The 27394-nt window shown below is 44.0% G+C and overlaps 1 protein-coding gene across 1 annotated transcript; it reads right to left on the reverse strand.

Moving 5' to 3' along the window:
• Positions 1–5027: 5027 nt before the first annotated feature.
• On the reverse strand, positions 5028–26135 carry BFSP2 (beaded filament structural protein 2). The gene is made up of 8 exons (XM_054192914.1): positions 25680–26135; positions 17600–17770; positions 17147–17229; positions 15088–15244; positions 12762–12923; positions 6655–6786; positions 5962–6182; positions 5028–5110 (listed from the first exon to the last, which is right to left on the reverse strand). Exons 1-8 carry the CDS (start codon positions 26133–26135, stop codon positions 5107–5109), a joined length of 1386 nt encoding a protein of 461 aa, XP_054048889.1. The 3' UTR covers positions 5028–5106.
• Between the last annotated feature and the right edge of the window lie 1259 nt (positions 26136–27394).

A 27394-nucleotide genomic window follows, 5' to 3' on the forward strand; every position in this document is an offset into this window, starting at 1 on the left:
ATTTTGAAAAATAGCCTCAGGACTGTCACGTGTCGTAAACAATTGCATGAAGCGTTGATTGTGATGACTGACTTTGTTGGTCAGCCATCAAAAGATGTTCCTGCTGCTAAAGTGCAAGCCCAAATGAGGACTATCCATCGAATAAGCATAGGTACGATAATTATATAAAAATAAGCATGTTTGTATTCTTGGTCTATTTAGTATCATTTTATGCTTCGTGATATTTTCTCTTGAAATCATTATATATGTGTGTATATATTAACATAAATGAAAAGTTTTTTCTGAGCTTTGGAGAGTGGCAGTCTCTAATTTGTGTCCGTGAAAATACTGTTACTTAGTGTTTTCCATCCATAATCTTCACCTTGTTTGAAAAAAACAGGGGAGGTACCATTGTCATATTGCAGAAAGAGGTCAAATACTGTCTGTCTGTGTGAAGCGTTTTGTAGCTGTAACCAAATCACTGCAGTCAGGTGTTCTGTGTTCGGGAGATTTTTTACAACCTTCTTTTATGTCTGTCATGCTGCATTCTCCCTGCGTTGCTCTACCACCGTTGACATTCTGTGCACTTACAGGATTTTGATCCCGCACAGAACAGGCCCCAAGAACTAAAAATTGCAAGCATAATGGTTCATTTGGTAACACCGGGAATGCTGTGTGCTCAACGACACTTTCCATTTTGTGACAGGAATAATTACTGAAGTAAAGAACGAATTCGGTAGCTAAGTCTCATTTTCTGTGCCTCCTTGGTGCAACTGGGCTCCCCTCCTACTTCCTTCGATTGATAGGAGGTTGCATGGAAGATGAGGCACAGGACAGCTTGGTATGGAAGTGTTTGATGTTCCTTTTGTCGAAGCGCTGCCTTTCCTTGCATTTGTGCTCCATTACTGCCCAGAAAGCTGACATACCTCCGCACTGCACCGTGCCGTGACTTGCAGGCTCAGCACTGATAATAACATGCAACTAAGCAGACAGTTTGTATCCCTCAGCTTTTGTGGTAGATAAGCTAATAATGGCCACTAAGTACAGTGCTGTGTCTGATTCTAAGCTACACCTTTTTTTGAATTTCAGCAGCTGGTAAAATATTTTCATCGCATTATTATGGATAGTATCAGGCTGAAGAATGCAAACCTGATGCCTTTTTGCTGCTTTTAGCATCTGCGTCACTTGTCCCTTGCAAACACAGTGCTGCAAGGCTGTAATGTCCAACTCTGGATTGGAAACTTAATACCTGTCAGAAGCAGAGTACCAAGAAACATTTCAGCTGTTAAATCTGGAACAGACTCAGTGGAAACCATGGAAAATAGTAGCAGTGTTTTAGGCCTCTGAAGGCTTAGATCCAGATTTAAAGACATGTCTCAGTTGTCACTTTAAAGGAAGTATTAGTTATGCAGTTATGCTTGGATTTGCCTCCCACCTCTCGTTTTATTTTTATGTGAAATTGTGAAAACGTGCTGATGCACAGCATTTGTATTTCTCTGCGAATGCATTGCATTAGGTTTTATGGTTCAGATTGTTGCTGTGTAAAATGTTAAACGCTGAAAAAAAAAGGTCAGTGTTTCTGTTTTTTTCTTTTTCTTTTCCTCTCTCAAATTCAGTGACCCTCAATACTTACGCAGAGGACATTTGTCTGAAGAATGGCTCTCAGGCATGGGCTGGCAGAAGCAATGTTTGTAATGCAAGGAATATATCCGGAATGCGACATTGCCGTGACGGCAGCACGAGCTCAGCTGACACCTTTCTACTGCACTGTGTATCACTGACCTGTGTGACCAACCTTTGGCAAGACACAGTGCTCTGAGTGCCTCTGCTCAGGTACAGATTTACCCAGAGGACGCTGAGGACTTCGTCTCTTTCTTCCCCCATGTTAGTAGCACGGGCTGCAGCAGGCCTGTCATGGCATACAGTGGTGCCTGTCCACCCCTCGTCTCCATCCTGTAGCCATGGTGAGTCTTGCCATGATGCTGTTCCCTGGTCTTCTTGGTGTGATTTATAAAGATTGGGGAATGAAGCACTACTGCACGTAGGGGAAGTGATGCAGCAGCCACTGTGCATGTGGGGAAATGGAAAAAAGGAAAGCCAAAGTGAGTTGTGGGTGATGCAAGAGGTAGGAGCAGACTTCCATTTCCAGTTACCCAGTGTTTTGTCTTATCCTTATTTCTTCATACCTAATTATCTCCGTTCTGTAACATGAAGGTGATAGCACTGCAAACTGCCTTGACATTTGCAGAGCACAAGCAGAAGAACACTTCATTTGATAACTGTTAGGGAGACACCTGCTTAAGGAAGTTGGAGAAGGTGCCCTTAGCTGCAGAAGGGTTCTGGTAGAGTCCTTGCCCACAGCATGGGCCCCGGTTCTCTTTAGGAGCGTAACCTTCGTATCAGCTAAGTGATGGGGTGCTAAGAGTTTGCTGTAATTTCAGACCTCTACAGCCAGCAGGGAGAAGTGTTACCATGTCCGTTTCTCCACCAGTAATTGCCATCTGAAAGCAGGCAGTAGTGGCAGCAGTGCGGGATGTTTTGTTGAAGTATTATATTTTACACAATGCCAGCTCGAAGTCGTCTTAAAAATAATTATTTAACCATAGAATCAGTATAATAATGCTTATGCTGAAATTTAAACAGTAGGATGATAGGCTAGAGTACTAGTTCCTAGCTGGTGTGGTATGCTTCTACTCTGTGAAATCTGAAATGAAGCATGGGCTAGCATAGGGCTGGCACCCTCTGCCTCCCCTGAGGATGCAGCAGCGTGTGTTCAAGCTGTGGCGCAGGAGAAGCTGTGCCTGGCAGAGGAGGAGGATAAAGTACACATATGGTTTGACAGTACAGCTAGTCCGACCTGGTGACTAGTTATCGTCAAGGGGGGCGGCTGTGGTTTACAGTCCTGACTAGTCTCTCTCCCCCTTTCTCATCCCTGTGCTGCTGCTGGTATATGTCTGACCCTGCAGTGGCCTGATTCAGGGAGCTGAGTGGCAGGAAAGTTTCCCTGTTTTTTGCAAGGCTAATTTTCTGCTAATTGTGCTTCTCGAACTTGTCTCCCGAGACATCAGACAGGTGTTGGTGCTAACAGGAGTCAGGGTGATGAGAACACATAGCAGGTGAGGGGGAGTAGAAATGTCCTTTTGTGCAGCTGCTGGCTGTTAGATTGTATTATCTGTACCCTCTGACTGTATTCTGAGTCTTCGTAACAGCAAATGCTGCAAATCCCTGCAAGGGAATGTAGGTGTGATAGATATTGCAGTAGGAAATAATAAACTGTTTTCTGGTTTTCGTTTTCTTAGGAAAACCAGTTAGAAACACGTTCATGTGTATTTAATATAGCAGCTGCTAGACTAGAGGATAAATATAAAGATAAATCAGTTTATGAACCTTAGCATTGACAAATAGTTGTGAAAACCTTTAATCTCCCATGTTCTCAATTTCCCATCTCACATGGTGAAGACAATGCATAGATAGCATTAAGGCTGGCAAGGCGTGCTGGAGGTGCTGTGTAGCTAGCTCAGTAGCTAGCAACAATCTGCGTAAAAGTAGAGAGAGATTTTTTCACAAGACCGTTAGCACTTAATATGAAAGCACTTTGTTTTAAAAGATATGCTACATTTGATTTCTGATGATCTATTCACAAAAATAATCTTTTCGGTGGCTTTTGGTCTTTGCTAGGGATAGATAGAAAAGCTGCTGGAAATTCATTATGCTTAAATGCTTCCTCCTTTTCCAGCCACTTCCCCATACTGGAATACCTCGGTGATTTTGCATGAAACTATTTCCTGTTATGCATTGGTGGATCAAGTATAGTGGATTTGGAGTGTGCTTGATTTTATCAGTCATTAAAAACTAAGTAGCTTTGTTAGCTAATGTTTGAACTAAAGATCAGAAGGTGTTCAGACTGCGTCTCGTGTATGCTGCACGCCATTATGTTCTCCAATATATGCTATTTCTCAGTAGTCCTTGAGTCTACTTAATGAACTATATTGTCACCCTGTGTAACTGTCTATATTGTAAAGTCCTGATCCAAGAAACACATGTATGGTTAGCTTCATTCCTGTGCAGGGACATGTGAAAGAAAGCCAGCCATATACCAAAGATCTTGTGTGTTAGGGGCCAAGGTTCATTATGTTTCTCTGACAATGCAGGATCCATCGTGGCACTTTATATGACCATACTGCAAATGCAATACAATGAGGATATCAATATTTAAAGTATAAAAGAAAATCAGAAGTGAAAGATGGCAAATCTTTTTCATCATCAGGATACCATCCAAATAAGAGAAACTACCTAGGGTCACCCACACGTTGAGGCTGTGTGGGTGCCTGTTCAAAAGAAGATTGGCCATCCTGCCTTAAAGGATGTTGATATAAAGAAAGAGCCAAGCATATAAAAACCAAACATCAAAATATATCAATATATCAAAAAGTATCACATTTGCACAAACTGTCACCCTGGTTATACAGTAAAAGGACGTGACCTGTACTGCAGACAGAAGTCCTGTTCCTCCTGCACATTCAACTTTTCTGGAAGTTTACTCTAAGTTAAAATATGTTTATTAAGTACTGCTGGGATGCTTGCATTAGTGCTTATGCTGGTTTAGATATTGCAAAAATTAATCACATTGAGTTAATGGCACACTTTAACTGCTTCAGCATTATTTGAATTAGATTTCACACTAGTGAGCTGATGGTCTTGTGACACAACAGAGCACTTGCCATTTCCACATGGATGCTGTGTGGACAGTGAAGGGGTAAGTTCAGTCTTGATGTATTTGTACTGTAAGAAAAAGAGTTTACTTGCTGGAAAGCAGGGGGCCTGTGTTCTTAATTCAACCCCCTTCAGCTATCATGAAAAATACTGGAAGGAAAAAAAAGTCAAACAAAAAACCTGATATTCTTTATTATAATTTTAACAACATGAGTAAATTGAAATCGATAAGCAAAGCAATTACATGAGGAGGGTCTAATAAAGTTGTTCAAGCTACAACCTACTTCGGTTGTTGAATCAAACTGAATAAAGCAGGCTGCTTTGATGTGTTTTTAGCTTCCATGAACATAATTGGCAGTGACATCTTCTTTTGCTTTAATGGCAACGGTCTTCTGTAGGCTGAGAATTTCATAATCAGCTGAAAGTAAAAAAAAAAATAAATTAAATTGGTCACTACTACAAATGGGAAAATTCCTAAACCGAGTACTATTTTTAGTTCAGCTGGTGATCTCTCATCAGCTTCAGCAGGATCTGATTGTGCAGCAGGAAAAAAATTTGATATACCGTGCGTTTTTCTAATTTCAAAATGAGTAAAGAAATTTCACTCTGACCTGAGCAGAAGAGCAAATAAAAATCCGTGGATCAAATTCTCAGAAGTCTCACAGCTAATGGTGATCTTAAAAAAGCCCAACCAAGGAGCCCAACCACTGTAAAGGAGTTTACAGGTTATTCCCAGAGGATGAATATTAAGAGTCTGAATTATATTTCTTTACAAAAGGCACAGTCAGTGCCAGATTCTGTCCTTGGGCTTCAGGGGAACTTGTGTGCTTAGGAAGGGAGCTTCCCCAGGATCACAGCTTTAATATTTGGACTGTATAGTGGGAGGAGGAAGGAAGGCATAACGTACCCAAGAAACAACAACAGCTTTGCAGCTGCTGATGTAGCCCCCAGATGCTGTAGTAGCTTTCTAATCTCACATGTCAAGTCTTCAGGGAAGTGAGGCTGATAGATTTACTAGTGTATTCCTAAACCCTGTCCTACCACAGTAGTGCTGGAAACCGCCTGTCTCCAATACATTAGGAGTCTCTGCGTGACTGCATTTGGGATGTTCTTCCCCTTGGCAGCTTCTCCAAACCTCACCACCTACCACCCGACCTTATGAAACACAAGAACCACCCTCGTCCTCCTGCTTCCTCCAGCCTCACAACCCCTTCCCAGGGAGCGTGTGTTCTCCATCCTCGTGGCACGCTTGCTTTTAATGAGGAGTACCTGCTTTGTTCTCCATCCAGAAGGCAGTGATATGCAGCAATGTCTTTCTCCAGCTGTTGTTTGCTGGTCAGCAGGTTTTCACGATCCCGCTGCTGCTGCTCGGTTTCTACTTTGATTTCTCCCATTTCTGCCTCCAGCTTGGAAATGACAGAGCCTAGGTTCTGCAGTTCAATGTCATGCCAGTGCTTGGCATCATATAAAGAGTTCTCCAGACCCCTCTTCTGTAAGGGCAGGACAGCAGACAAAACAGTCAGTTTTCGTATGCTTCATAGTCTTTTTTGTTCAGGTTTGGCTGATATCGCTATTGAATATACTTAAGTGGAGATATACTATTTTGAGAATTCCTTTCTTTAGACACTTTGAAAAATGTGTATTATCATTACAAAGGTTGAACTATTTTGGTTACAAGGCACAGATATTCTTCACATTGTCAAGTACCAAGCAATCTCAGTGCAATTATTATTGAGTATGAAGACACTGAAGATTGACGTTTGGGGCCCAGTTGTCAAATGTGGTACGCTTAGTGCACCACCATCAATCAAGAAGACCCCAGAAATGTCGGGCATCTCTGGAAACAGTATACTGGACAACGGGATTTATCCTTAAGTCTGCATCCCAAGATGGGAATATTTTCCTCAGAAGGCATGTTGAATTCGCACAAAATATACCCATTGAAAACCCAACATGACTTACCAAGGTTCTCAAGGATTCGGTTTCTGCTTGCAAGCTCTGTATTTTGCAGGCAGTTTCGTGGAACTCTGTTCTGAGGCCCTCCACCAGCTCTTCCTCCTGGGTCCGCACGGCAGCAATCGTTTCAGCCTGTTGCTGGTAAAAGATGGCGACTGTCATCCCAGCCTACTCAAATTATGGTTTAGTTTCCTTACATATCAAACTGACAGTTAATACTTTCACAGTTTGTCGCAATTCTGACTTTAACTTTGAATCGTGTGTATTAAATCCCTCAGTTGAACAACTCTGGATACTTCTTAGGGTCAAAATGATCATATTTTCTATGCATTTACTGTAAAATGGCTTATACATGTAAGCGTATATATTTTATCTATGTCAACAAAAGCTCTTCAGCATTCATACTAGTAAGTTTAAAATGACCTATAAAAAGAAAACATTGCTGTAATTCTTCTTTTTATAGCTATACTATAGTATTTTTTTAAAAGGTTTTCACTTGTCTATTGGATTTCAGAAGTGTTCACACCTTGATTTTTCACATAGGATTCTACGAGTCAGAGACCAAGTCATATCACAGAGGTCAGGAAAATAACTTCTGTTAATTGAATTAAGATATTCTTATGCAATTTCATGCTCTTGTTGCTTGCGTTTTTATATGTGTTTATATGTGTTAGTTCAGGCTCCTTGAAAACAGGCGAAGGAAAAGGTACCTTAGTAAAAATAAAATTTCTATACTTCTTAATGAGGGATGAGATCAAGGTTTTCAATCCAGAGCTCTGGGCTCTCCAGCAAATACAATTCCTCAGTCAAAACCTACATTTCTTCTGGTCAACGCTAAAGTTAGACTATGCAAAATACTTCCATTCCACTCTGAAAATTCATCTTGACCTTGTCCTGCTTTTCTGATTATGCATTCTTTTATTTTAAAAGTAAGATCAAATTTTAAAAAAATCTGGGACCATGCACCAGAAATAATTTTTATAATTTTTTTGTTACCACCATGTGAACCCCCTGCGTTGGTCATTGTGAATGAAATAATCTCAAGTGCAAAAGGTCAGCAAAAACAGATGTGTCATTTAAGTACCAGTTAAGTCTCAAACAGAATTTAGGATTTATGAACGTGTGATGCAGAGGGCTGAATTTCATTCCAAACACCAGAACTGTCCTTTCCAGCAAATTGCACAGAGCTTGTATTTTTCAGATATACTTTATAGAGGCTTGTGCTTCAGAGAGACATAATCCCTCCTCACTAGTCTTGGTGAACCCAGCCTAGTCATCAAGGATGTGCCACCCTGGAGTAATTTGTGTCTCCTAAGTTGTTGAGAGTGTAGTCTGCACATTATGATACGAGGACTATAAATGCCTGTTGTTAAACAGATACATTGGGTAGGGAGGTTACTGTGGCATAATTACTAAATTGGCCAAGAATACAAAAGTACAGCGTTGTTCACACATTAAGGGAAGTCATAAAATCAAGAAGCTTCTGAGGTAGAATACAGCCGCAGCTGGCACACGAAGAATGCAACATCTGTGATTCCCTGTACAAGGTTGTTTGCGAAACTACACGAGGGATGGAATGGAACGCGATTGTTCCGTGGCCTTCCCTTGTGACGAATAGCAGATATGGGAACGAGATGGTATTACGGAACAGATAAGCTGCCTACTTGCTTACTACAAAACAGATAAGCGGCCTACTCACTACCCGAGCCAACATTTCGTCAAATGTTGATGAAATGCTGTCCTTTGTGCGAACTTTGCTCATTACAATGTACCAAAACACACCTCCATCCCCGAGGCTACCCGCCCTCAAGGTGTGACCACTCTTCCTTGAGTACACCAATCATAATGAAAGTATTAATGACTAAAGTCACTCAAACTCCACTTTGAAGATAAAAAATACTATAAAAATAGCCCAAGAGAGGGGGGGCATGGGGGAAGACACCATCGTGAACAAGTCAAGGAGAACTCCATCACTGACTTCCGGGACCAGTGGACGGGCTGAGCCTTTCTTCCCCCCCACAGGGACGCCTTTGGGTAAGACTTCGATTATACCGAGTGTTTCCTCAGGGAACTTAGAAATTTCTCTAGAGAACCTCTATCCTACATTTATAGCCAGGCTGTACTGTTTATAACTTTGTCGCGCGTTTTGTATACTTAACAATATCTTTATTTGCATGTGCTTTGCAGACTGTATTTATCACCCGCAATCCTAAGAACCTATATAGCTGTTGTTTAAATAAACTGCACTGTTTAAGAGCTAGTCGTTTCGGTTTCCCATTGAACGTGACCGAAGACTCAAGAGTGGCCGTGCTAGTTCAGGAGCACGACTAGACTGAAGGTGCAGTCCACTGTTAGTGTATCCAAATCGTAATAGTGTAATACATATTAAACGCGATTGGGCTGATAGTGCTGAATTGGGCATCACTCAGAATTTAAACCTAGCCGCACCTGGCCTCACACCTCAGTGAGGAGTGCTAGAACGCAAGGGGGTTTATCTTCTGCCAAAACCGCTTTGCCCCTTTTCACACAACAGTTACCTTTGCATCTATATTTATAGCCTACACCCATTATCTGAAGCCTGGCATCTCTCATCCACAGTTACCCTGCTGGTGGCCCAAATGCTACGTATAGATCCAACTTGCCCTCACCACAGGTGATGTTGAAACCCCTCCAGGAGTTACCTTAAGCTGTCACGGCTACCTGACATTAGTGATATGAATGATAGAACACGTAGATGGAGTAGATGGAGGTGGCCCCATCAGGCCCTAAATACTAAGGATGACACCGCAAGCAATGAGCTCTAAAGCTTTTGGTACACACACGGTTTCCCCAAACTCCTTACAAGATTACCAGCTGAGTCACCCCAAGAGTCTGTGTGGAGGGTCCTGCTGGGCATGACACTTGGCTTCAGCTTTAGTGCTCCTTCTGTAGAGAAGTGCAGATGTGGTCTTTGTGCCCTCTTCACTAGGCAATTTGTGTTTTCTGGGGCCTCTGCTCTTCCTATTCCTGAGATGCTCCACAAGGGAGAGGCTATACCAAATCATGGTGCACACAAAACAACTGGATTAATGGGAGGAGAGGATTAAATCATCCTCCTAAATCTTTTTCATGCTTGAGTTTCCTAGGAATATGTGGATTTCAAGCACATCTGTACAGTTCTGAGCCAGGCATTGTGCGAGAGCGGAGAATCTCTCATTAGTCTGTGTTTCATGGAATCAAGATAATTAAAGGATGATTAGGGATAAAACACCAACATCCGGGGTCTGATCAACATGATTGATAGCTCCAGAAGGAAGGTGATTTTGATAAGCTCTTAAGAGATCTGTGAATGTTTTAGTAAAGTAGCAAAGAAGGGAGAAACAATTGACATAATTCACAAGATTTTTCAAAACCTTTTACGAGAGCCAGCATAGGGGATGACAGAGGAAGCTGTGTAATTGTGTGCTCAGGGCAGAGCATTGGCATGGACCACCAGCTGGTCAAGAGACGGGACATGGAGGGGAGGATTGAGGTCTAGTTCCATTATGATAAAAGTTTAACAGCTTGAAGCCGTAAGGTTTACTGCCTTGGAGGTGAATCATGAACTAGAAAGATTTATGGATGGCAGAAAACACTACAGATTAGCAATGAGCAGGGGCGGATGTGTGGACTCAAACTACATGAGTGAACAGCGGCACAACATTAAGTAAAGCATGTTTAGGGGGGAAATATTAAGCAGCTTGCATGTCTTACAAGGGTTTAAATCACTTGTGTCAATTCAGGGAAAGGTTTTGAGCATTATGGACATGAAAGTGCAGAGCTCAAACCGATGGACTGGAGTTTTGAGGTTACTTACTCATCTAAAGAAGTCCCATGTGAAACCCTGTTAGGTATGAATATAAATTGGTATGTTTTGGTGCCTGAATACTCATGAAAAATCTAGCCAAGATTGCAAGTCTAGTCAGGAGACAAAGCAAATGAGGCAAGGGAATTGGTCAGAAAATAACAAAAATACTGCCCTGACATCTAAGTCAGTGCTAGGATGCCATTTGAAATACCTTGGTCTCAACTGGTCACAGCTATGCCAAAGAGTGTGTGCAGAGGAAGGAAGTTAAGGCATTAAGGACCAAGGAAAAATCACAAGGAGAGATTGAAGAAAACAGTAATGAAGAGGAAAGGAGAGGAGGGAACTGCTCTCTCTTCTCTGATGTCGCAAAAGAGCAAGGACAAATCTTTTCACATTGTGGATAACCAAGTGGTGTAACTTAGCCACATAAGGTGACATAAGTCCACAAGCTTAGCTGAAAAAAGGGTTAGACATAATTAGCAGAACTCTTGTTATCTGTATCAATAATAATAATCTGAATAGATCTGTATGAGAAACAAAGCTGTGTAAGATGGAAAACTGCATCATCTGGGTTTACTTAGAGGTAAATTTTGGGACCCAAAACCCTAGGATGTCATACCTGAACCTGCTCTGAACTGAAACTGATCTTTCCGGAAATCTGTGATATTCTGATTTTTCCTCCCACTAAAAAATCAAACCAAAACAGGAACAACTTAAACAAGTATGAGCTTAGACTAAAGTGGCTAAGCAGATAGGTTAGGTTATGTTTGCTTTTTGGCATTTCTCTGCAGCATCTGGTGTTGGACACAGTCAAAGACACGATATCAGGATTCAATGACCAGTCTAGTATGAGCTGGCAGTTTGCTCCCCAGATGATATCTCTGTGCAGTTGAAAGACCAGATATTGAAGGTATGAAAGAAATGGGAAGAAAGAAGTTGTGAGGGGGTGTTTGCACAGGAGGAGGAGGCCAAAGAAGCACGACAGGAGAGTTGGGCCAATGAAGAATTTGGTGCCATCAGAGTAATTCTCATTTTTCTGAAACCTGGCAGTGGGCTAGGAACAGATTTTCTGGGCAAAGCTTAAGAGGCTACCGAGAATGCTCTGGCTTTGCAGGGCTGCATATGCTTTGTATGGAGGCACTGTCTGGACTTATGTAGTTTTTTATTGTGTCACCGACTTCCTTTGGGCTGTACAAGCTGAAAATCAGCGCCCCGCAGACTAAACTTAAGAAAACTTTGCTTAGTAATAGCCTGGCCTGCTCATGAACTTGATGGGATCTCTGGGATAAACTCCTCTGGTTGGCGTCTTGTACGTTCCCTAGCACCTTTGGTATCACTGTTGTCACAGGATTTTGCTTCTTTATTTTGAAAATAACCACCTACTCAGAGCCTGCATATATCCTTGCAAACATATTTCTCGCTTTTCTTCTTCCAGTTTGGTTTCGCTACTCTCTAATTCTCTCATAGCAGCTCTGTGCTGTGGAACGGGGCGGGGAGGGCTGTGTTTTTGTTAAATGTTTCTTGTAGCACAGCTGTAGTTATGATTTGGTGTGCCATGATCTGTTGTAATAGCCAACTCAGAATGAGATGGCTTCTAAAATACAGGCTCGTGCACTGAACTTAATGCTTCAGCTCTGCAAAAATAGTTATTTCAGCCAGCCACTTTGGAAAATGAGTGATCCTTCATGTCAGAGAAAAGCTGCATTAAAAGGCTATTTCAGACTCAGCATCAGGAAAAGAGAGAACTTTTAAGGCGAATGGCTATTATCATCGCTTTTAATTTCTAAATTAATACTCAATTTTCGCACCACTGCCAAAGGAAACAATTTCAAGGAGAAACCCATAAGGAGTCTTGTAATTATACAGCCACACAAAGACTAGCTGTATAATTAGTGTAGAGCGATGTGTTTTGCCCTTTTGATTTATAGACCCCTGTTCAGTGGAGGAATGGCCCTAGTAGGAAGGGTAGCGACTGTGGCTTATCTGACACAGAAGGTATCGACTGATTAAGTTTGTTTCTCTCAGACAACGTTTCAGAGCCCTTAGAAGTCTCCCACAGATACCTGTGATACCAGCAGGGTCACATCCACTGCTACTTAACTCTCTGCATCCCAAGAAAGTCTCTGATATTTATGAGTGTATTTTCCAATGTAGTTGGACCAAAAGCCTTTAGATTTTTATGATCTTTTTTGTTTCAAGAAAAAAAACCAAACACTCAGCCCTCAAAGTTACTGCAGAGTATTAGATTTTGCGTTTGCTTCAAATCCCTTAATATTGCAGCACTTACCTTGGTACGGAGCAGGGTACCTGTCTCGGCACGATTCTTTTCAATGTCTCTCTCCCAGTGGATTCTGATTTTTTCCAGTATGTCATCCAGGCCACTTCCCAGGGGAACATCAAGTTCTTCCAGCTGAGATCCAGCAAGTTGCTTGTATAACACCTTCACATCCTTGAATAAAACCAACAGACATAAGAGAAGGTGAACTGGACAATTGAAGGGTAGCTTCGGAGGGGCTCGAGGAAGAGCCCTGTTGGTTCCACAAACAGAGAGAGTAATTAAATGTGGTCCTGAAAGGTGTCTCTGCATGAATGATTTAGTGCACTGGAGGGTTTCTTTTCCAGATGTGGATTTGTCTTGCTTCTGCTTGGGGAGTCTTGCTGGAGTTCTCCTTGGCGGAAGGAGACTGAAGCCCTGCACCAGGGCACTGCGTGAAGCAGCCTTCTCACCATGCCAAGTTTCTCCAGCGGTCAGAGCTTGATGTACACACAGACTGCGCATTCAGGACCATGACCATATTGCACTATGCAATAACATAGATATATATCTGCTGGGAGATACAACAAGTTGTGCAAAACAGCAGGACCTCTACAGCCTTGCAGATTGGGCGAGCCACATGCGTGCTTTTATGCATGTGCACATTAGATGAAGAGCACTGTCCTTCTCTGTGACAGCATTCTGTTCTTTGCATATAAGTGCTCCAAAAACACATAAGCAGGAGAGAATTAGTGTGTCTCGAACTGCATGCTTAAAGGTAGAATATCAGTTGTACACTGTGTTCAGGAACACAAGAATAAATGAGATTTGCATGTGTATCTGAACTGTCTGGCACCACAGTCCTTTTACATCAATCTGTTTATATGTGCTATTGACATAAGGAAAAAAAAAAGTGGTGTAAAAACATCTGGGAATTGTATTTGTAGGCAGTGGCCCCTGACAGTGACAGTACTGGAAAAAAAGGATGGGCAAGTATATGTGAATTATGAACCTGCAAGAACAAAAGCCTCAAAATGTGGCCACTTCAAGTGCACGAAAGCTTCAAAAGGACTTGACGTGGATTTCCTAGTGGGGGCACTGGAGGAAAGAAAGGTTTGAATTAGTTCGGGGAAAGTCCTTGGGACTGCAGTGTGCCAGAGCTCAGCTGGAGTAAGTGCAATAGTTACTTCCAGCCTTTATTCTTTGACTTCTCTTGAGCAGCTTCCCCCGGTGCCACTGCTGTTGGAAAACCGTGTCTGCGCTGGGGTGGTTCTGCGAATGCTCAGATACTCCCAGTGGGTAAAGAAAGGAGCATCCTTTCACCCTGCAAGGGTGGTTTAAAGGGGATCTTGTGTATTTCTATCAATTTTCTGTTTTCCCTCCTATCTAAAACAACTTCCACCTTTCTCATGCTTTGCAGTGGTGCTGTAGCCACTGATTATTTTCTGCCAGCCTTGGGGTTAGACTCATGAAAGCAGGGAGGGGATGAAGCAACTTCATCTCGGCAACTCAAGTCTCCATATGACTGCCAAGGCTGCAGAAATCTTATGGTTGAAGAGATAACCTGTAAGAAATGGGAGACAGGATAGTGCCTTGCTTCCATGAGCCGTCTCAATTCAAACTCTCTTTTACTTTTGAGGCATCGGCACGATTGCTTGCTGTCCATTGTGTGGGATTAGGCGCAGCTCTATATTTGAGCTGCCATCAGCAAAGATGCTGACTTGGGTCTGATGCCGAAACCCCTGCTGAGGGGGATGAACCACCTTCATGCAAATAGTACTGGTGAATGTAATGAGTAAGTGGGAAGTATTGCAAAATTGAGTAATAATGGGCTTCCCTTCCAGCTGCCTGTCCCTGTGACTTTCTCCAGTGGCGTGTTGCTCAGGAGAGACTCGGTTTTGGGAACCGAGCAGGAGCCAAGTGGGAGTTTTTCAGAAGAGCCCGGTTAATGCCCAGTGTTAGTGCAGCAGGACCAGAGCTTGTTCCCTGCACGTACATTTTCTCTTTACATCCCTGGCTGAGAATCAGACCTCACTGTTGAGATGCCCACATATGTCACTCTGCAACCCCATGACCATCACGTGGTGTCTAGCAAGAAATTGAGTGATGATATCTCTTCCGTGTCATATTTATCAGATGAGAAAGAGTTAAAACTTCAATGTAAGTAATTCGGTTATGCCTCAGAGGTTACTGCTTTAAGTTAACAGAGAAGAAAGAAACAGGAGTAGTTTTCAGGACAACCCCCCGACCCCGACACGGCAGGCAGAGCTTTTTAGTGCTTGCTTTGTGCTAGATGTATGATACCAACCAGATGGAACAGGTACACATTGGCTTTGCAGTGTCCCAAGTCTGGACTTACTTCTTCGTGATTCTTTGACAGCAAAGTTAGTTCTTCTTTCATGCTCTCTATCTGACTCTCCAGATCCATTTTAGTTAAATTAGCATCATCAATCACTTTATATAGGGAATTAATTTCATCTTCCACTGCCTTTCTGAATGGCTGCTCATTTTCATACCTGCAGAGAAAAAAAACCCCAACCTTAATACAGCACAGCTCAGCAAGAAGCACCTGCATTTTTTTAGATGACACCATTGTGCTAATTAGCTCATGTGTCCCAGTCAGAGGCACAGAAACACAGAAGATATACTTTGCTCTCACCTTGTCTTGCCATACTTGAATTTAACTGCCTGAAGTACCCTGTCATTAACTCAGAGTGTAATAAAACAGGCCAAGTTAGCAGTCTGCACTATGGTGGTTATCAGCCTGATAGGATTCCTGAATAAGTACGGAGAGGCACGTGTTCTCTTGTTAGACCTGGTATTTATATGGTATTTATACACGGTATGAGTATGGGTGGCTTTTTCTCTTATTTTCTTGGCTGTAAAATGAGAATAATTGCTCATTCGTCTACATAAAAACTTTTCAGAGCTATGGTTAAAGAAAACACACACTTTTACTAATAAACATGCTGATGGAAGTCTGATCTATCTTCCAGGGTCACAACCCATCCTTAAGACCAGATCCTAGTAGTGCCAAAATAAATAGGAAATTTGAGCGGTTGGTTTGTCAACTAGAATTACTGTTAAAGAAAACATCTTTTTTCTAAACCATGGCTGCAATGGTAGGGAAAATTGTGGCAGGCAGTTGCTAGTCTGCAGCGCTGCTTCCTGCGTTGCTCCTGTTTATACCTTTTCATTTTAGACTTCCCACTGCAAACGTGTCTGGGTTGCGTGGCGAATCTTCTTGGCTGGGAGGCTTTTGTGTCAAACCCAGCCAACCTGGGAAACTGGTGGCCAGGGAGGTTAGACAGGGGGGTGGCAGGTTAGACAGGAGCCAACTTCATAAACAAGTCCTGCACTCTGACCCTTGAGAGCCACCTTCGTTGCTGGGAGTTCAACAGCCTGGGGAAGAGGCAGCTGATCCCAGTGAGAATCAGGAGCTTTCACTATGCAGTGGATTGATTTGACATTGGTTTTATTATGTAGACTGCTTGTCCAAGTCAGCTGACATTTTTAAAACTACTTAAAATACGAGTGTAGCTTGCTGGATGTAAAGCCACAAAATTAGTAGCTTAGGGTTGTATTTCTGAAATAAAAGGCAACCCTAAGAACATGATTAACACATGTTTTCATATGGTTAAATAAAATAATACCAGGGAGAGACAGAAGTTTAAGAGATGATAAAAATCATAGGAAATAAAAATTAATTAGTTTGAAATACAGTTTGTGTGTCAGATCTTGCAAAAAGCTATTTGTAAACGAGCAAGTCCATTGCCAATAAAAGCTAGAAGGATAATCAGGCCTTCTGAGTAAAATTTAAAGAGCTTCATGCACTCATGTACATGAATATTAGGCTTTGCAATCAGAAAGATGTTAAAAAAGTACTTTGCCAGTACTTAAGATCTCCTTTTACTGTTCATTTCTCTCACTAAAGACAAGGAAAATCAGTGCAGCCCACTTTTGTTTTCTTATCTAATGTTTCCACACTGATGTTTGTAGTGGTACAGTTTTTGCTTTTCAGCTGCTGCAGTAGAATGATTTTTACTTCCAAAACCACTTGCGTGGCACTGCAAATTAAAACTAGCAATCACATAAACGTTTGCCTTTATAAAATGTGAACCCAGATTTGAATGAATACTGACCTCTCAGTAAGAGATCAATGTCTGTATATCAAAGAATAGCTTAAGTAATTTTGCTAGTGCACATTTTTGTTACTATAAATCTTCAAATTAGCCAAAATAATGTTAGCATCATAATTATTTTGCTGTTACCAAAACTATCTCAAGTCAGATAGTTGAATATTCAACTTAAAGGAGCAAGGCCATTCTACTCACTAAGCATTACTCCCCTGTAGAGTAAGCGTTTGCCAAGGCAAAGTTTCAAAGAAAGTGGCCAGCTAGGTGCCACCAGAAGACTACCTGTCTTTAAAATCTTCAGCACAGGCTTGAATGTTCTCGGTGTGCAGCATAAGACGAGCATTTTCAAGGACTGCTTCGCCCACCTAGAAAAAAAGAGGCAACAGAGGTCAAGCAATGAAGAGCTTCAGCACATCAGCTACGGGCACTGTGCGTGTGTCTTAAGCAGGTGTATAGCTTTGATTTTTGAAAACAATCCTTTAGCCTAGGGCTGCTCAAGCCACTAATTCCAGATAACTTAATCGATTAATTTTGTACATAGAAATTCACAAATTCTCTGCAAATAGGCTGTAATTTGTCATCGAACTGTTCACTGCTCCTAAGCGTTCATCTTGTGGAAACACGTTTCTTCTGATTGTCAGCTGGACGCAAGGGGCAAAATTCATTACTGTGTGCAAGGTACATTCATCATTTAAGTCCCACTTATATTTTCTAGATACAGTTAAAGTGTAACACATATGCAGTTCCTATTCTACTTTCCGTATCAGCAGTCCTCTTCAGGGTCATCCTCTTCAGTGAGCCAAGGAATACTTGTTGCTCGTGCCCCCTGCGAGCCGTCCTCAGCTCCCAGAGCGTCGTTTTTCTTCTCTGATGAGGTCCTGTAAGCTCTTGTGATAGATATGAGACCTGAGAAGCCGGCAGTCTTCAAAGATCATTACACCAAATGTGAAATGCTTTGGAAAGATTGTGCAAATAAGTCTGTGGTATCATTGCTGTGGCTCTGGGGTGTAACTTTAATACCCAGGAGGCACTTGAAGGGTAAGCAAGCCTGAAAGAAGTCTTGCTGAAAGTGACATAGAAGCCTGTTGTGATTCAAGAAGGTTACATAAAATGATAAAAAGGTAAAAAAGACCATTGCCTGCCCTGGAGTCACACGTGCATTAAGCTATGGAGGTGACCGAAGACATGCTGAAATCCATACCAGGCTTAGAGTGATCATCTCTGCAAATAACTATGTGGTGGCTTCAGCCATCACATGGTCCATGTCGTCGCACTGGAGGAACTAAACTGAACGTCTCTTTGGTCTTTTTTCAGGAGATACCCATGGAGATTTGCAGTTGAAACCAACCACCACATGAGTAAAAGCAGCTTTTTAAGCGTTCCAGCAGAACTCTTGAAGCAGAAATCTTTCTTTAGATAATTAAGTCTGCAACTAAATAAGATCGCAAATCCCCCAAAGCATTCCACTCCCCTAAGGTGACACAGGCCGTGCAATGTGGAGACATAACAGCTGTGTCCAGACAATTTATTTCAAGTACCGCAAGTGGGATCGGTGCCTTCATATGGTCCTATCTACTCCTTGACCTGCTGCTTGGTGATGGAGTGGAGGTGGACATGCAAGGCTGAAGCATTTCTATGTGATAATTAACATTTACCCTCACAAAAACTGGCTTTTTGCTCCAAATGTCTTACAAATCCTTGGACAAACAAATATGGAATATGTGAAGGCATCTGATAAGGAGAGTTCTGGAGGAATAACCTGTTCTCCACATTGAGAAGTTCATAATGGATCATAAAGTTAAAAGCACTCTACATCTATTAAATCTGAGAAGGCCCAAGAGGTAAAAGTGGTTTGCTTACTTCTCACCTACTGTTAGGAACAAAAAGAGAAGGTGGCTGTGGCCGGAAGCCTGAGGCTGGAGCTCCATTCCTGCCAGCTCGAACTTAGCTTGGCTTCCAAAGGAAACAGAGCTCATGCCATTGCACGAGCGGCCAATTTTTCTTTAAAAACTGTGTGATTTCTTGGCCAGTTCCAACCAATATGATAGAGGGCTAGGCCATCTCAGGGACACGCAGTTCCAACATGTTTCATGCAAATCGCATCGAGACAGAGGAGAGAGCTCCTGTGAATGCTGCCACTGGCAAAAAAAAGCCCGAGTTTAGGCATGAGAAAATTACAGAGCACCGCGAATGGGCAGGAGTAAGAAATGTTACAAAAGCCACAGGTGTGGTCAAAGAGATGGTATCTGATGGCACACCAGCCAGCCCCACCATGCAGCACGCAAGTACAGAAGACCTTTATGTGCTGCCTTACACACAGAAATGGCTCATCTTCATCGTTCAACACCTTTTGTCCTTCTCTCTGTTTTTTTTTTTGCAACCCCGCTTTACCAGCACTGGCCAAACTCCCCAGCCCTTGGGTCATCCCTTCTGCGGCATTTCAGAGTGGCCAGGCAGAATCGGGATTTTGGGGCCATGCTGCTCTGCTGTCCTGAGGTCCCCTTGCACCAGGAGACCCGAGTTTCTCCTGAAAGATGGAAAAAAGACATTTAGTTCCTGCATTGCAGCAACGTGGAGGTAGAGGCAGTTCTTTGATCCAAGCTCTGAATTTTTGGCTGGGTTTTTTTCTTTTTCTTTCCTTTTCTTTTTTCCTACAGAAATTTTTTCGTCTTCCTGCCAACTCGTAAATGTATGGATTGTCAGAGAAGCTTTTATTTTTTTCCTGACTCAAATCAGGGAGCAGAAACGCTGCCCCTTGAGTTGCCCTGCCCTGTCAAAACAAGCCCATTTGCCTCCGGCAGTGAGCCTCTATGGTTACAATATCTGACCTAAAGTCTGATGAAAATGAATGTCTTTGAGGGAATTGGGAACATCCTATGGGCAAAAGTAACATTAAATCCTGTGAGCTGCACAGTGCCACTCAGAGTTATGTTAATGGCTAAGTTTAGAGGCTGAATTCTGTGTAAAATGGCTTTTGGGCTGCATCGAAAGGAGAAGCAGGGAGCAGCTGGTGATTTTCCGTTGCCTGGATTTCTGCCTCTATGCAGAGGAAAACTGTTTTTTAAAAGTGCTTTTCAGTCGTAATCTTGTGGCTTTGTTGAAGCATTTGAGGTGACTTCTTACCTGCCCCACAAGTGGATGTCTCTACCAGGGTGCTGATATCATACTCCTGAGCAGTCGCTTAATACCTGACTCCCCTCTTCATAGACTGTCAGCTAATGCCAAATGTTTGGTGAGAAAGTGGCGGGCTTTCCAAAACTGCACACAAAACTGAACTGTGCCGTGTAAGTAAAAATGGCGTAAAAAAAACCCCTCTAATGTTTGGAAGGCTTCAGGGATGAGCACTGTAGTGGGAGCCAGCAGGCGTGAGCCTTTCAGCCCTCCTGGAGATGAGGTGTGTACGCTTTAAATCTGACAGCAAACCCGAAGGATAAATAATTACACGGTAACTTCTACGTAGAAACCAGATTTCCTGAAAAATTCTCCCTGATTTGCATGAGCCGTGAAAGGCCTTTTCGAGGCTTGGGAAGAAGAGACGTAAGACTTCCATCTAGTGGCCCTTTTGTTTGATTTAATTCTCCTGATAATCAACAGCTGGATGCAAACACGCAGCATTAGTGGGATGGATTCGTAGCCACTTTGCTGACACACGTGCTAAAACGCATGATGCAGCAGTTTAGGAAACACCGTTCTTTGTGTCCACTGGAAATGAGCGGGCTCGCAACACTGCAAGTACTTGGACATTGCCTCCTCCGCTTGTAAAGCAGAAGGCAGCACTGTCCTGCCTCACGGGGCTTCTTGGAGGCTTAATTCACTGATGCTCATGTGGCACTTGAACAACCAAGATGGGAGGTGCTGTCAAAATGCAAATATTATTACTAATAATAGCTCCTTTAAGCCACCTATTGTCTTTCAACACTCGCATCTGTGCTGCACGTACACCTCTTGAACATGGGTTTTTTTCAGTTTTCGAATTAACACTGGGTATTTGTGGTATAAAACATCTTAACTAGAAACCAGCAACATTGTTGTTTGATTTCACTGTGACTTTACGGACACGAAAATGCAATTTTAATTCTTAGCAAAAAAAAATCTTATGAAAATATGCATCAACGTACTGGCCCATTTACTGGGTTATGACTGGCAACAAGAAAAACCAACTGCCTCAAGGGAGTCTGCAGACTCCAGCCTTGATAAAGTGTGATGTGATACAGACACTGACGGGGAGAACTTATCCCCGGTGGCTGGCAACTTTCGACTTTTAACAGAGATCTGACCAAGTTTGGAATTGCAAGATTTCCTACACCTTTCAAATTCTTAGCTGTGCTTTACTGATAGCTTCATATAGGTTTGCTATTCTTTCAAATGCCTAATCCCTTTCTGAATGCTGGAAAATTCGTGGCCTCAGGTGTGGCCTGTGATAATGAATCTCATGGTTTAATTATTCATGTAATGGAAAATTATCTGGCTTTTAAGTTCACTTCAGTTAAAGCAAATGATGCCTCCGTGGAGAAAGCTCGGAAGATGCTGGTCTAGTCTTTCCTTCCACATACAGAAAGAAATGGTTGGTATCAGCCCATTGCCTCCAACACATTGTAATTGAGAGCTAAATCAGGATACAAGTGTGCAACCCCGTGCCTGCTGCTCGGATGCCACCAAGCAGGAAACCAGTAATGCTTTCAGTCACGCTTTCTGTGTTGAACCCCTTCTCAGAGCCTGAAGGAGGAAAACCTGAAGGCAGCAAGAGCGGCATTTGGTGCGTCCCCTTGGGAATGCTAATACTTGGAGAGAGGCTGGGAAGATCGATGGGTCTTTTGCTGATTCCTGCTGCATCCAAGAAAACACAACTTCATTTATCCGTCAAATATTTTATAAGTAAACAGGACTGCATCAAAGAATGCCTGGTTCTCAAAGCATGAGATACCTCCTAAAGAATTGATCTGTAAAAACTGTCATGTTGCCCAAATACAAGGAGAAAACCTCATCCCCCCACCTCACAGCTGCATGTGAAGCTGCAAGGTTACGCTGTTGGAGGTGGCTGAGAGGACATAAAACTTAATTTATTGCCATCCTCTGTATGGTGGTCGACCAAGCTCTGTGCCATTTTGTGGGAGTTTGTTGTGCCCTTGGATTATTTGCGGAATGCTGTTTCGCCCATTTACAGACATTAATCATGCACCGTGTTGCGTTAGAGTGTGTTACGGATAATACTCAGCGGCTCTCCTGGCCCCGCACCAAATACATTACGGGGTGCAAGTCCAAATGTGGCGATTCCTGGGGCTGTCAGTCTTGTATATTCTCCAGGCTTAATATTGACACTGAGTAAATGCTCACAGTAAGGCCAGGTGCAAATAAAAGTATCTCTAAAGAAAACTCCGATGATCTTTCAAATGCTCCCAACCATGCACAGGAATCACAGCAGTGATAAAATTGGTCCAGGATGTTTATTCCTTCTTCTGCTTCTGTGTTTACTCCCGTGATCTGAACTGCGCTACGTGCCATCTCCCAGAAAAAACAGATCTCCATGTCTCCCACGCAGCCGTAACGGAACGGTCACGGAGGCTGAGCTACCCTCTCCTCTCCGTAAACTCACTGAGATTATTTCAAGTGTCCACTTTTCCCAGGTGCTGCCCTGCTCCCTGGGAAGGAATTACCATTACAGCCTCCTATTCTGCGGAAGAGACACCTTTGATTAGAGACAGAACTTTCTGCAAGAAGACCAGGATAAAGCTTGGAGAAAAGGAGTATGCCCCAGGTAAAATGAGATGAACTTGTATTTCTGTCACATGAATTCCTCTCGGCAAGGATTTCTCATTTCCCTCGTTTTCTGCAAAAATCCTCCCATTTTGCGCCTGTCCCAATTAGTGTGTGTCCACCTGCTCTGCTAAAAACCAGCTGCCCGGGTGCATAATTAATGCTGTGAGCTGGATAGTGGCTTCCCATCATTCAGCTCCTGTCAGTGACCCCCTGCTGCGGTACAGCAGCGATAGCTCTGACAACTGCCATGAAACACGAGTGTTCCTTCCCCTGAGGGACCCTCCACTCGTACCCTCCGAGTCACTTGTTGCCACGTTTTTCCCCCTAGCTCTGTGTTTGGGAGAGATGCTGGCACCCAGTTGTCATTGCTGGGAGGACAACTACCCGAAATCTGGGATGCTGGAGCACATCCCAGGAAGGGCAGGAGAGAAACGGGACCTCAGGTCCACTGAGGTCTCTCCTACCCCACTGTGGAGATGGGCCCATCACATTTCTCATTTTGGGACCAGGAGCATCCTACGTGGCCGTATCCTTGTCTTCTCACTAGCAGGGCCAGAGGAAGGGGCTCCTGTTGAGACACACCCCCCACCACCACCAATTGCGTGTTTTTATTTCCTTCTTCTTGTTCAAAATCTATTCCTATCATAGGCATCAAGGTTAAAAAAGGTGGCGGCTCAAGCGGTTTTCTGCCCCAAGACTTCCGCAGCTGCTTCGTGCGAATGGCACCGAGGGGTTTATGGCTGCTGGGAATCCCTCCTGGCTGAAAGCACGGGGCTGGCTGGGGATTAAAATGAATCCTCAGGTCTTGTAGGAGGATGAAAAAAGGGTATGTCATGTTAAGGCAGATGTGGACATCTACAGAAAAATGTAAATATATTTATAAAAATTACATCTAGAAATGTATCTGCCAGGTATCTCTCATTTCTGTTATACCTCGCTCCTGAACACCTTTTGCTTTTCCTACTGGGAGACGTGTCATGGCAGGAGGATACAGACTTTGTGTGATTGCAGCCGTTTCTGTGGCAACTGATTTTGATGTTGTTTTAATAAATGTGACAGTTTCCGTGTTGATGCTGGCATACTTTTGCCAATTAGCTGCAGGAATCAGGAATGAGTTAATTGCTGTTTGGGCTGGATGAGGTCCTGCTTTCATTTTTGGTTAGATGCTTAATACAAAAAAGCAAAGAAACCTATTAGAATTGTACGTAACAGCTCAGAAAGTCAAAACCCACTAAGTGACACCTCTTTTATTGATTTAATTGAAGTAATTTGGAAAACTTGATGTACTCTCTAATGTGTTTTAATGGTTAAATAGATGCAGATGATGCTAATATTTTTATCTTATTTTCGATCATACTTGCAAATGCTATTACTACATAGCTTTATTTTTCTGATTTTATGAAGGAAGAGCCCAATATTCAAGCTAGATTTCATTACGAGCTGCTCTTATTTACTCATAAGAAAGGGAGGCAGAGGCAAGGCAGCAGGATGACAATATAAAGAAAGCCTAAAAGGAAAGCAATTTGGATGAAAAAATATTACACAAGCAGGTTCATCCACACTACAATGTTGGAGTTTCATATAAAGAAAAATCAAACAAACCTTCCTAAGTACTTACGGTCCTACTTTTTTCGTCTTAACCATAAGCCCTGGGTAGGTTTTACAGGTGAGGCCTACAGGTGCCAAATGGGACACTCGTTTGGAAAACACGGGAGGTGGCTGCAAAGCATTAAACCCCCCCATCTCACATCAAAGTCCCCATCTGCCTCAGCAAGATGATGGGTTCGAGGGTACCACTTTCTGTAAGCACCCCAGATTCAGAGCACCCATTGCCTTCAGCAGCCAGTCCCTTTGGAAGCTTGATAGGATTAGCGGCAGCAATGTAATTTACCAATACCAAAAGATAACAACTTTAAAAGTCGGTGAGTAACTGGGCATCTCTGCTGACACGATCTTTCTACAGGAGCTTATGCTGCCACACTCAGGGTTCAGATCGCGTTTGTAGCGTCCTGGGTGAAGACCTGCCCTAAAAATACAGAGCACTGCGAAAACGCACCCTCTTCCCTATGACAGGGGTAAAACTCTGGCCAGCCCAAGGTAAAACACAGAATTCTCTTGAGGAACTTAAAGTCGCCTTTCAGGCTTTCTGGAGACCTGCCGATGGAATTTTCTGCGCCTGCACCAGCCCTGCCAGGAAGAGACGTTCAGGATGCCGGGCACCAGCGCTTCGGGGTCCCATCCGCTCCTGCTGGCTGGGAGCCGAGAAGCTGGGACTTGCGAGGTGCAGCCCAAGGGACAGAGCCCCACGTTCCCTGCAAGCAGGACATCAGCCTGCAAAGTCTTACTGGTCAGCAAGAGGAACTATTTCTTGTCCATGAGGGAAATACAAATACCATTTTGCACAGCCCCCACCTCCCCTAAACACTTTCCCGGAGAACCCGCAGCCTGTGCCGTACGGAGAAGGTGGGAGGAAGAGATGGCGGGGCGGCGACAAAGAGAAGGGAAGGAGTCACTCTTTTGTAGCCATGTAATTATTATTTTTAAATAAATAGAGCTTTTGAAAATGTGATTAAGCAAAGGAGGGAATAAAGTAAAAGTCTGAATTGCTAATTTTAAAAAAACCCAACAACGTGCTTGTAATGATATCATATTGCGGGATAAACTAATTCAGCCCTAGCAGTTTTCTTTTAATAATTTTGATGCTCAGAGTAATAACCACAGCTAAGAAAAAAAATAATAATTAAAAAAAATACTAAAAAAATCACCCATTTTAATCAGCCCAGACTATCGTGCCTTGGGGTGCATATTCAATCGGCCCCATGCGCAGGATGCCTGAGGCAATTCTCCTGCTTAATAGGCATTTTCCACAACACACTGTGAAATGATAATGCTAATTATCATGAAGATAGATTTAAACCCCTCTGTCTAGGGCACCGCGCCTTGAAATCAGGCAGCATTCATCATCAGCATCAACCCTTGCCGCTCAGGGTTGCTAATGACTCGTGAAGCTCCCTCCGTGCGTCCCCCCCCCGGCTGCCGACAGCGCTCCGGCGCTCACCTGATGGTAAATGGCCTCCCAGTTCTCCCGCAGCGCTCCCCAGCTGCCCACGCTGGCCGCTTTCTTGTCCAGGTAGACTCTGATGTGCTCTTCCAGCTCCTGGTTGACCTGCTCGAGAGCTCGCACCTTCTCGATGTACTCCACCAAGCAGATGTTCAGGCTCTCGTAGGAGAGACCCCTGGCCTTCTCCAGCCCCGGGGCCAAGGGCACGGCGGCAGAGGAGCTGCGCAGACCCTGGAGGAAGACGCTGCTGATGCCCAGGGCTCTGCGGGACACTCGGGTGCCCAAGCTGCTCAAGCCGCCGGTGGGGACGGTGCCCACGTAGACGCCGGGGGGTCTCGAGAGGCTCCCTCCGCCCCCGGTGCTCACCCGGCGGCCGGGCGGTCCCGAGCCCTCGGCCGCCGAGGAGGAGGGCTGCTGCCCCAAGAAGGACGACCGTCGCCTCGGCAAGGGCATGCTGCTTCTCCAGCCCTCAGCCCGGCCGCCTTCGCCCCGCACTGGCGGGAGGGATGTGCCGAGCCCAGCAGGCTGGGGCTCGCGCGGGGGGTTTCGGCTTTGTGCGACGGCTTTCTGGAAGGGGGGCTTTGTCCTGCCCGGCAGCGCCTGTCACATTGTCCGGGCGGCCGCTGGGTCAGCAATCCCATTTCAAGGGAAATCTCCCTGCTGCTGCTGCTGCAAATGTGACAGAAGAAGAGCACAATGGTGTTTACAGGGACAGCGGGACAGGGATTCAGTGGAACGTACGTGTTAAAATACCAGCGGTGTTTCTACGCTGACATCCAGATGGTTTCCTACCCTTATCCCTGCAGGTATTTAGACATATATTACAAGCGCATTGGCCACTCACACCCATGCTTGCTCTAGACAGAGGCTCCTGCAGCAAGACCTGACCTAAAGTCAGCAAAACTCAAAGTTTTGAGCAGCCGGCAGGGCCATGGCTGAGCTGAGGCAGCCTTTTGCTGCCGCTGAGCTCTGAACGCTGCCTCGGCCCCCCTGCAGCTTCTGGATTTCTCTGCGCTTTGGCTTCACCACCCGACCAAGGCACGTTGCCCCAAACCCAGCAGATTTTAACCAGGGGCAAGCACCCCTCGCCTCTACCCCTGCTCGGTCACTTTAATGTCACATTGTCAATTCCACCTGGCCTGTTCAAAAAGGGCCCATTTCCCCGTGACAGCACAATGTGGCGACCAAGCGAGTCGACTGCGAACTGAAAGAAAAGGGCAAAACAATCCCTGAGACTTACTGCAGGGGACGGGGGAGGTTTCCCCTGCCCTTCTTTTTATGTCCCTGCTCTTTAGCGACTAGTGATCAGGTGGGTAGTTTATATAATACCTAAGTAGGATGTGTGCATGGTACAGCAGCATCCTTCACTATACGACATTAGGGATAGCGTTTTCTACCTACACACAGGGATGCTTCACAACCAGAATGCCAGACTTGTTCCCCTGTAGGATTATGGTCTGCGCATCTTTGTAGGCACGTCTGTAATGTGCTGACCTTGGGCATTGCCCTACCGCCGTGTGGGTTTGCGAGTCGTTGGCGAGATGGAATACAATCAGAAATCCCTGTCTTCCACGGGTGCCTAATACTGGCTGGCTGGGTTTGCAGCTGGAGTTTGTCTCGCTTGTTTTTGAGGTCCGAGAACTGCGAGACTGCCCACAGTCAGGTCACCATTTCCCGGCTGCGTGATGCCTGGGAGCAGCGCAGCATCTCGC

This window comes from Rissa tridactyla, chromosome 2 (genome assembly GCF_028500815.1).
Source record: "Rissa tridactyla isolate bRisTri1 chromosome 2, bRisTri1.patW.cur.20221130, whole genome shotgun sequence".
NCBI classification, from domain to species: Eukaryota; Metazoa; Chordata; class Aves; order Charadriiformes; family Laridae; genus Rissa; species Rissa tridactyla.